At 57.3% G+C, this 9,800-nt stretch overlaps 1 protein-coding gene across 1 annotated transcript; it reads left to right on the plus strand.

The window, feature by feature from the left end:
• Positions 1 to 7,062: 7,062 nt before the first annotated feature.
• Positions 7,063 to 9,347, plus strand: TLX3 (T cell leukemia homeobox 3). The gene is made up of 3 exons (XM_061188465.1): positions 7,063 to 7,624; positions 7,980 to 8,223; positions 9,137 to 9,347. The coding sequence occupies exons 1-3, from the start codon at positions 7,063 to 7,065 to the stop codon at positions 9,345 to 9,347; spliced, it is 1,017 nt and encodes a 338-aa protein (XP_061044448.1).
• Positions 9,348 to 9,800: the final 453 nt, after the last annotated feature.

The following is a 9,800-nucleotide window of genomic DNA, read 5'->3' on the forward strand; positions in this document are numbered from 1 at the left end:
GCAAGCACTCAAGGGCACACCCAATCTTGCGGAGCCTGCACAAAAGAGAGCTAGTTGGATCTGTTACAGCAGCGGTCCCCAACCTTTTTGGCACCAGGGACCGGTTTCGTAGAAGACAGTTTTTCCACCGTCGGGGGTTGCGGGGGGGCGTGGGGGGATGTTTCAGGCGGTAACGCAAGCGATGGGGGGGCGGCAGAGGAAGTTTTGCTCGCTCCCCCGCCGCTCACCTCCTGCTGTGCGGCCAGGTTCCTAACAGGCTGCGGCCCGACCGGTATTGGTCCGCGGCCTGGGGGTTGGGGACCCCTGTGTTACATGCTCCAGTCAGATCGCAGGTGTATGTGACTTACACTCAGCAACAGGAAAAAATAAATGACCCTGGCAGTTCCTCGGGGTCTACCACCTACCCAGCGTCTGGCCCAGAGTGAGGAGGAGAGGAATGCTCGGCCGCTGCCGGTGCACCTCGCCCTCCGGATGAGCTCCTGGCAGGCGAACGGGTCTCGTCCACCAGTGCGGGGCTCTAGGTCAAGCCAACAGCTTCAGCTGATAGTCAAGCAAGAAACAGTTTGAAGGTACTATGACCGCAGGACTTTTGCCTTCGCCACTGACTTAAGAACCGGACCCCTGAGAGCTGTATCCTGCTTGTGTTCTAGATGTTTCTGTGTTTTCTGTGCTTTCCAATCAGGCTTCTCTAGAACAGGGGATGAGGGTGCTGCTCCATGTGATGATCGGAGCAGCCAGAAAAGCCCTGTTGGCCCCTGGCCTCCCTTCCACTGGCCCTGCCAACCTAGAAGTGCCTTTGGGTTATGGTACTGGAAGCCCCTGTCGACATGCGCAACTGACCTGGCATTGGCTGTGAGCTGAGCTCAGTGACTGAGTTAACTACCAAGAGAGCTGAGCGTGAGAGCAAAGAACAGGGTAGGTTTGGTGAGAGAAACTGGGGAAAGTGGAAGAGCTGGCATACGGGAGCCTTGTCTAGACGGAGGCCAGTCCAGCAGTGTAGGCGAGGCAGCATTTGAGAGAACCCAGCACCTTATGGTGAGGAGGGAAAGAGCGCCTGAAGATCAGGGCGGGGCAGAGTAGAGAGGGAGACAGTGAAAGTCCCAAGATGAACACTAAACAACTAGAACCACTATCATTTAATGAGCACCCACTAAGCACTGCAAATCATGATCTCATTTAAATGTAATGCTTACCAATAAGAAAGTCAAGTAAGTATTGATATTATCCTCATTTTAGAGATGAAAAAAACTGAGACTAAAAGACTGACCCGAGCCACACAGCTAAAAAGTGGACAAGCCAGGATTCAAAGTCAGGTCATCCTGACTACAAAACTCATGTTTCTTTTCCACTAACATCCCTTAAGCTAGGTACTTCACCACAGGGCTTTGGAGACAGTTGGGTGGGGAGGTGCATATGGACCCACTGGGACCCCCAGATGGGGCTGGTCACTCCCCAAGAAAGGGCAGTCCCACAGGGCCCCTTGTGTGCTGTGTCTGTGGCTTCTGCCACTGATTCGTCCTCCTCCCTGAACTTTATAAAATCATTCTTGAGACTTTTTAATGTTTTATTGAGGTGTAAGTTTACAATGACAGCAAACCTTTCAAACTACAGCAAGAGTAACCTGCCTCCTTGGCATATTAAAAAATAATGTTAGTGTGGGTTTTTACATCCCATAGGTTGGATTGCTGATAAGAGTGCTTCCTTGACAAGATTCTTTTTGAGGTTTACAGAAAGCGTAATAAAATATGTAAGTTACATTTCCACAAACAAAAGCTGTAACATAAGTTATTTATAAGCGTGAGATACAAACAGTATCACGATAAATAAACCATAAGGGTACCTGCAACATCCATCCTAATGTAATTTGCCCAACAAAAGTGTTGAAACGAAGTCAAATTTAGTAGAGAAATCTGTCAGGAAGAAAGGAAAGTTGTAAAACACAAAATGGGGAAAATGGCTGATAGGGTGGGAGCAAACAAGGGCACGAGATCGGGTGTGGAGGCACCTCAGAAGGCCACGGCCTGTGCCTGCCCTCGGTGCCTGCCCTCGCCCCCTGAGCCTGTGTGCTCCCAGCAAGCCCTGCTACCTGCAGGCGCATGTGTCACCAGCCCGCACGAGGGAAGGAATCTCCCCTCCCCTCCCCCTTCCTGTCTTACACCCTCTCTCCTAACCCCCAGCCCTTTGGCAGCTCCCTCAGGCTGCTGCCAGCCTCCCTGCCAGGCTGGGCCATCCTCAAGGCCAGGGCCTGGGTCTGACTCAGCACAAGGATCCTGGCGATCATTCGTTCACTCATTCATTCACCTACCACAGATAAAGCAGTGAATGAGGCAGTCTCTGCCTTCAGAGAGCTGGTGAGCAGGGGAAATAAGATGGGTTCCAAAGGCAACGAGGCAATGATTGAAATAAACAGGGATAGACAGTGGCTGGGGGAGAGGAGGGCTGCTTTAGAGGATGGGCAGAGAGGCAAGAGGTGGCCTGGGCCTTAAAAGGTGGAAAGGCACCAGCCGTGGGCGGAGCTGGGGGAGGCGAATGCTGAACTGAGTACACGCGAATTACTGGACACACTTCTGACCCCTTCTTCCTTATCCCTCGTCTGACCTTGCTGTGTGCTATTCAGTTTAATACCGGAAACTCTTAATGACCATCCAGTGGGCCCTGGGCCAGCCCCAGGACATGAACTTGAACACCACCAACACCGTTCTGCCCTGGAGGCACTCCCGGAACAGTGGGGGAGACAGAAGTGAGCCTACTGCAGGCAGCCGCTGCTCCGGGTCTCCTTCCCCTGGACCACCCACTGATTTCCTATGACTTAGAATCCTTACTACCTGCTCCCAGAGCAAAAATAGGTATATGAGGTAAAGGGAAAAGCATGGGCTTTGGAGTCAAGACAGTCCTGGGTTCCAATCCCAGCTTCAGCCCTTCCCCACCGCATGCCCTCTAGTCCTATCGGGGGAGGCAGCGATGAAGAGCTCAGACTGCATTACTCCCACTATCAGATGGGGAAATGGAGGCCCAAAGTTGGGACATGGTCCAGAAAATTGGAGTATGTGCTCAGTAAATACTTGAATAAATGAATGGATGAGTGAATAAGTTTGGGCAGGTGTCTTTAGAGCCTTCCATCATGAGAAATAGAAGGGCCCCTAGAGACTCCCAACTAGGGGGTGTGAACCAAGGATGGAGGGTGGGCAGGTATGCAACCTGGGGTTTGTGTCTTTGTCTATGGAAGTGGTCCATAATATTTTCATCAATCTTGCAAATTCGGTTGCTGACCCAAATATGTTTAAGAGCCCTGATTCAAACCCTATCCCATTTTACAGACAGGGAAATTGAGTCCCAGTTTACACAGGAAGTCGGTGGTAGAGTGAGCCTGAACTGGGTCCTCCTGCATGTGATCAACTGGAAATGCCGACATCCTGACTCTCATCCCTAAAGCCCCCCTCTGTCTCCTATATGACACCCAGCAAGACCTCCAGCAGCGCTATCCCTTCTCCCATCTTCTCTATCGGGAGAAGAGGATGCACTGCATCCTGGAAGTCTTTCTGGCCTCATGAGTCTGGGCCACCAGCTCCCAGTTCTTAGAGATTTTCTCGTCTCTGTGTGTGTGTGTGTGTGTGTGTGTGTGTGTGTGTGTGTGTATGTGTGTGTGTACCTCCATCTCTGTCATTGTTCAATTGATAGCAGGTAAGAATGAACAGCACAAAATTACAATTTCAGGAACACCAAATACATATCAAACAATATTTGGCCAAAACAGTGCTCAGAGGAGAATGTCTGGCCTTAAATGTATTTAATAAAAAACAAGGAAGATTGACCAAAAGGAACTAAAATTTCACCTCAACAAACAAAGAAGAAATTAATGAATAAAAATAAAACAAACCACTCCTGAAGGAGATGATATTTTAAAAGAGGATAATGAAATAAAAGTCTTTTCTTTAAGACCAATAAAATAGACAAACCTTCGGCAAATTATGATCAAAAGGCACAACTGAGTAACAGTGAGAACGAAATGCAGAGGATGTTAGCACAGATTCAACAAGGGAGTTTCAAAATAGGAGAGAATCTTCCCACAATGTTACAACAATGAATTTGAAAACTTGGATGAAATGGGCAATATTCTGGGCACTGGCTTCTGAATTTGAGCAGGCGTCTCAATCACCTGGGGGGCTTGTTAAACACAGAGCGCTGAACCCAACCCCAGGGTTTCTGATTCAGTAGGTCTGGGCTCGGGTCCAAGAACGCGCATTCCTAACGAATTCCCAGGTGATGCTGATGCTGCTGGTCGGAACACACATTGAAAACGCTGTCCCAGGAACTGCTACCCGTGCCATTTACTCCTTTTCCTGAGCTGCCTAACAGCTCTGTTCTGTCTGGGTTGGGAAAGAAGGGGGGTTTGTGCCCAGTGGCCCAAAGCGCCTACTGCTGGATGCCTGAGAAGCCCAGGGTCCCAGGCAGCGGGGCACAGTGAGGTGGAGCCCTTCCCTACCCCAGGCACTGTGCCGAATGCTTACTTGAATGAGCTCATTCAATCCCACGACATTGGTACTGGTGCTTTACCGGATGGGGAAACTGAGGCACAAAGAGAATTCCCTAGCCCACAGCTGATAAACAGAGGTGGGAATCCAATTCTTAAGCACTGGGCCACTCACCATGACCTGGGAGCAATGTTGGTCACACCACCCACATCTTCTCCCTATCTCTGTGCCCGCCCACCTACCTGCGCAGCGTGGGCCTTGCTGTTCAATGTAACAGAACCAGCAAGCGGCAAAGACAGGCCTGGGATCCCGGGCTCTGGAAGCCAGGAAGGAAGTGGAGCTGCTGGTGGAGAGCCTTCACCGGCCTCTGAGTCTGCGTGAGTCTCAGAACTCTGAGCCTCAGTCCCCTCATCAGGCACAAGATGGGGTTGAGAGCAGCCCTTTCCACACAGGGTTGTCGTGAGGAATGAATAAGTGCCCCAGCCCTTGCCTGGCACGTGCTAAGTTCTCAACTCACAGTTGCTCTACTGTTGCCATTAAAGTTATTATTACATAACCGCCAGAGTGTCTCCCAGGCAATTCCACAGACCTTCTCTCATTTACTTCTCACAGCCACCCTGGGGGTAGCTATTACCCTTTCTGTTTTACAAATAAGGAAAATGAGGCTCCAGGAGATGCAAGAGGGACCCCACAACCCCCAGGCCCCCCAGTGGCAGAGCCTGAATTAGAAGCAGGAGGCCCCCAGCCCAGAGCAACGGCGAGACTCCATCTGAAGGTCCTGGTCCGCAGAGGGCAGTGGAGGAGGGCTTGCCCAGGGCCCAGGCGCCCTGCTCTCCTCACCCCTCTCTGCCCAGACGCCTCATTCTCCCCACCCAACACTGAGGTTCTGCCAGGGCCAGAGACTCGCCCAAGGTCACAGAGGGGGTGTTGACTCAGGGTTCCAGGCCTTAAGATTGTAAGTCCTGAGGCCTCTCCTCGTTGGGGGCAGATTACTAGGAAGAATCTAGTAATTCTGCCACCCCCTGCCCTTCCTGGCCCCCTGAGACTGACCCCACGGTAGACAAATACACCTCTCTCTCCAAGATACTGAGCCTCCGCAAATAAAATAAAACTGCAAACAAATAAACAGGAATCTTAAGAATAACACATCAACTGTCAGGCTGGGGGGGGGGGGAGTGGTGGTGGGAGGGCAGCCGCAGCTTCCTGTTGCCTACTACCTGCCAGGCCCTAACCCCGTGCGCTCTCCACATCTCACTCGCTGCTCGCGACCATCTCGCAATTCACGCATTCCGTTTTACAAACGAGGAAACCAAAGCCTAAAGCTGTGAGTCCCTTGCTCAAGGTCACTCAGCTAGGATGTGACCTGGCCCAAATACGAACACCCTTCTGCCAATGGAGCATCCCAGCTCTCACCACGTTGGCAAGACGAGGAGCGCAAGGGAGGCCCTGCCAAGGGGTCAGCAGTTGGTTTGCACCTAACGATTTTAGAATTAGCAGGTAGAGAACGATTCTGTAAACCTCCCCTGGGGAGACAGCTGAGAATGGAGGCGGGGGGAGGGGGGTTGACCGCCCTGCACGCCGTCCTGTCACCGGTGCCCCTTGGCCCGCCTGCACAGCCTCCGAGGGCGCGGGCAAAGCAAGGAGTGGTCTCAGCGCCCAGGGTTACCCAAAGAAATCCCGCTATTTGCTCTAAATATGAGCCTCCCTCGCCCTTGCCCCTCGGGAACCCCAGGTCTCGACACCTGCCGCGCCACGGGCAGGTCTCCCCGCGGGTCCACAGTCCCGTCCATCCTGCAACGAATTTCGAGGGACCGGATCTCGCTCCCCACCGGGCGACCCCGGGTCCCGTTCAGCCGGGCCTGGCACGCGTGGGCACCTGAGAGTCTCGCCTCGGTCCGCTTGCCGGGTGGGTGCCAGGGAGCGTCTCTAAAGTGGCCGGGACGCCGCGGCCGAAGCCCGGGCGGGGGCGAATTCTCCCCACGCGGGTCGGTGTCCTCGGGAGCGCGGGGCATGCTCCGGTGCTGTCCTCACCCCGCGCGCAGGCAGCGCACAGCTTGCGCCCCACGGTGCGCCCCTTTCGTTGCTCCCGAGGCGGTGGGGTGTCCAGGACGCTGCCGCAGATTCCGCAGGGTCGTTCCGGAGTTGCAACTCCATTGTAATTGAAAGGATTCATATGGTTTGGTTTTTGCTCAGATGAAAAAAAAAATTTGGAAGAAAACGAAACCCCCCTCAGCAAACGACAGTTTCACCAGCAGAGCGCCCTGCCCGCCCCGCGCGGCGGCCGGGAAGCGGCCCCAGCCGGGAGGAGCGGGGAACGTCTCCTAATTGCAGCTTCGTTAGATTTCGGGTTTGGGAGGCTGTGGTTCGGGCGCTAATATCCGCCGCCCATTATCCCGGCTAATAAATTTGACCTATTGTTCGTTTGTTAAAATGATGTCACCTTGGAACAGTCCCTAAGCTCCTATTTCCATGAATTAGGCCTTTATTGAAAGCCAGGAGCCAATGGGAGGAGAGAGGCTTGTTGATCGCAGCCAATGGCTGCGGCGGGAGAGGAATTAGCAGCGGAAACTCCAGGTTCGGTTCAAGAAAGATGACACAGAGCCTGTCGGGCCCGCGCACTCTTGGCAAAGTTTCAGTGCGACGAGAGGCGCCGGGCGCTCCATGGCCGCGCCGTAACGGGGACCCAGCCGCCTCCCCGCCCAGCCCAGCCCAGCCCTTCCGCCCGCCCAGGATGGAGGCGCCCGCCAGCGCGCAGACCCCGCACCCGCACGAGCCCATCAGCTTCGGCATCGACCAGATCCTCAACAGCCCGGACCAGGACAGCGCACCAGCCCCGCGGGGCCCCGACGGCGCCAACTACCTGGGAGGGCCCCCCGGGGGCCGTCCGGGCGCCACATACCCGTCTCTGCCCACCTCCTTTGCCGGCCTCGGCGCGCCCTTCGAGGACGCGGGATCTTACAGTGTCAACCTGAGCCTGGCGCCCGCCGGCGTAATCCGAGTGCCAGCGCACAGGCCGCTGCCCGGGGCCGTGCCGCCGCCTCTGCCTAGCGCGCTGCCTGCCATGCCCTCCGTGCCCACGGTCTCCAGCCTGGGCGGCCTCAATTTCCCCTGGATGGAGAGCAGCCGCCGCTTCGTAAAAGACCGTTTCACAGGTGAGCAGGGTGTCCAAACAGGCGCCGGGCCTCGGCCCTCCCGGGGCCAGAGGCGCCGCGCCCTACGTGCTTCACTCGGGGAAACGGTTCCGGAGGCCCAAGTGCGGTGGAGGCCTCAGCGCCCAGGGCCCCGGGCAACCATAGAGGGGAGAAAAATCAGAGAGTTTGGGGGAAATAAGCCTGTGCCCGGGGGAAGAGGGGGGCATCTCCCAACCGGCTTGGTGCCGCTGGGGACCCTCGGGACCAACGAAATAGCGTAGTACTCTGCGCCCCACCGGGCGGCACCGGGTCCGCATGGTGCCTGAACGGCAGTCGAGCTGGGCCGGGCTTCAGGGGGCCTCGTGTGTCTCCGCAGCGGCGGCGGCGCTCACGCCCTTCACCGTGACCCGGCGCATCGGCCACCCTTACCAGAACAGGACGCCGCCCAAGCGTAAGAAGCCGCGCACGTCCTTTTCTCGGGTGCAGATCTGCGAGCTGGAAAAGCGCTTCCACCGCCAGAAGTATCTGGCCTCGGCCGAGAGGGCGGCGCTCGCTAAGTCCCTCAAAATGACGGACGCGCAGGTCAAGACCTGGTTCCAAAACCGGAGGACCAAGTGGCGGTGAGAGAGGCCCGGCCCGGCCCACTTTGCACCGGCCCTTCGCCCACCCCGTGCCGGAGCCTCGCGTTCTCTCCACCCTGCGCTACCCCCTACTCGCCCTCCTAGGGCTGCACCTCCCCCCTCCTTCCCAGGTTTTATCTCCCAGCTCGCCCTCCCGCGCGCCTGTCCTCACCCGCGTCTGGAATTCTCCTCCATTCCCATCCCTGTGTCGCTTTCTTGAGCCTCTCCAACTCTCTCGGTGTTTTATTCGGTCTCCTAAGCTCTCTCGGTTTCCTCTCACCTGCCCCCCCCAACACCCCACCCCATCCCGGGCCTCTCGCGCTCCGCTAAACCCTCCCGCTTGCCCCCGCCCTTCCGATTCCCGACAATCCGCGCGGGGCTCCGGGTTCCCGCTCTAGCTCCCCTTCCCGACTCCAGCCCTGTTTTTATCCGATCGCTCTTTCGATCCAACCCGTGAACGGCGAAGCGATCGCGTCCTGCAAGAGGGGTTTGAGACAGAGCCTGGGACAACCGGATGAGGCTGACCGGACCCGGGGACACCGCGAGGTGCAGAGCCTGCCCGCCCACCCGCGGACCCCAGTGACCCGGCTGCCTGTAGGGCCTAGTCAGTTACACACACGCCCTGCCCTTGTTACCCCGGAAAGAAACAATCTTTGTTGTTGGCGAAGCCACAATACCCGGGTGTGCAAGTGGGCGGCGGGCGGAGTTTCCTCCCGGCGATCTCCCCGCGCACAACAAAAACAAACGATCCCAACCCGCGGGTCCCGGGCGCACAACGCCGGCGGGGAGGCAGACTGACTCTGCGCCTCGAGGCTCCCGGCTGGCCTTGGCTCCCGGGCGGGTGGGGGCCCCGCCGGCGGCCCCGCGGTGCCGGGTGCCTGACGGTGCTGTCCCTCTCCCTCCCCCGGTGCAGGCGGCAGACGGCGGAGGAGCGGGAGGCGGAGCGGCAGCAGGCGAGTCGGCTCATGCTGCAGCTGCAACACGACGCCTTCCAAAAGAGCCTCAACGACTCTATCCAGCCCGACCCGCTCTGTCTGCACAACTCTTCGCTCTTTGCTCTGCAGAATCTGCAGCCCTGGGAGGAGGATAGCTCCAAGGTCCCCGCCGTCACCTCTCTGGTGTGAGCCGCCAGCGCGCACCGTCACCAAGTATCGCCGCCCCGACCCGGCGGGGCGCCCAGGCCCCCCAGCCGGGCTGGGGGGGAATAGAGGCCGAGACGGGAAGGGCCAGCCAAGCTCAAGTAGGCCCCGGGGCGCGGCCGCATCCCCGCCGCCTGCGCAGGGGGGCTGGGCCCGGGCTCCGCGCGACTGCACAATCCGAGCCCCCGCCCCGCGCCCAGTCCCGCCCCAGGCCCGGGCCTGACAAAGAAAGCGCCTTACGTTTATCCGCCCCTCGCCCGCAGCCCCCGGGCCGGGCGCCTGTATTATACTTTGTACTTTTGCCCAAACGTGTAAATAATAAAAGTTTTGGCTTTTTTCTTTAGAAACCGGCCACCTGCTTCCCCCGCGGGGGCCACTGGAGGAGGGGCGGCCGATCAGGCGACTGGGGGAAGCGCCAGGGGCTGGGGCACCCTGCGT

This window comes from Eubalaena glacialis, chromosome 4 (genome assembly GCF_028564815.1).
Source record: "Eubalaena glacialis isolate mEubGla1 chromosome 4, mEubGla1.1.hap2.+ XY, whole genome shotgun sequence".
NCBI classification, from domain to species: Eukaryota; Metazoa; Chordata; class Mammalia; order Artiodactyla; family Balaenidae; genus Eubalaena; species Eubalaena glacialis.

Excerpts from the sequence above, each read along its gene's own strand:
- TLX3 (XM_061188465.1), top strand. The coding sequence starts at position 7,063 with ATGACACAGAGCCTGTCGGGCCCGCGCACTCTTGGCAAAGTTTCAGTG. Across the intron at positions 7,625-7,979 it reads CGTAAAAGACCGTTTCACAG|CGGCGGCGGCGCTCACGCCC; the intron begins GTGAGCAGGGTG and ends GTGTCTCCGCAG. Across the intron at positions 8,224-9,136 it reads AACCGGAGGACCAAGTGGCG|GCGGCAGACGGCGGAGGAGC; the intron begins GTGAGAGAGGCC and ends CCCCCGGTGCAG.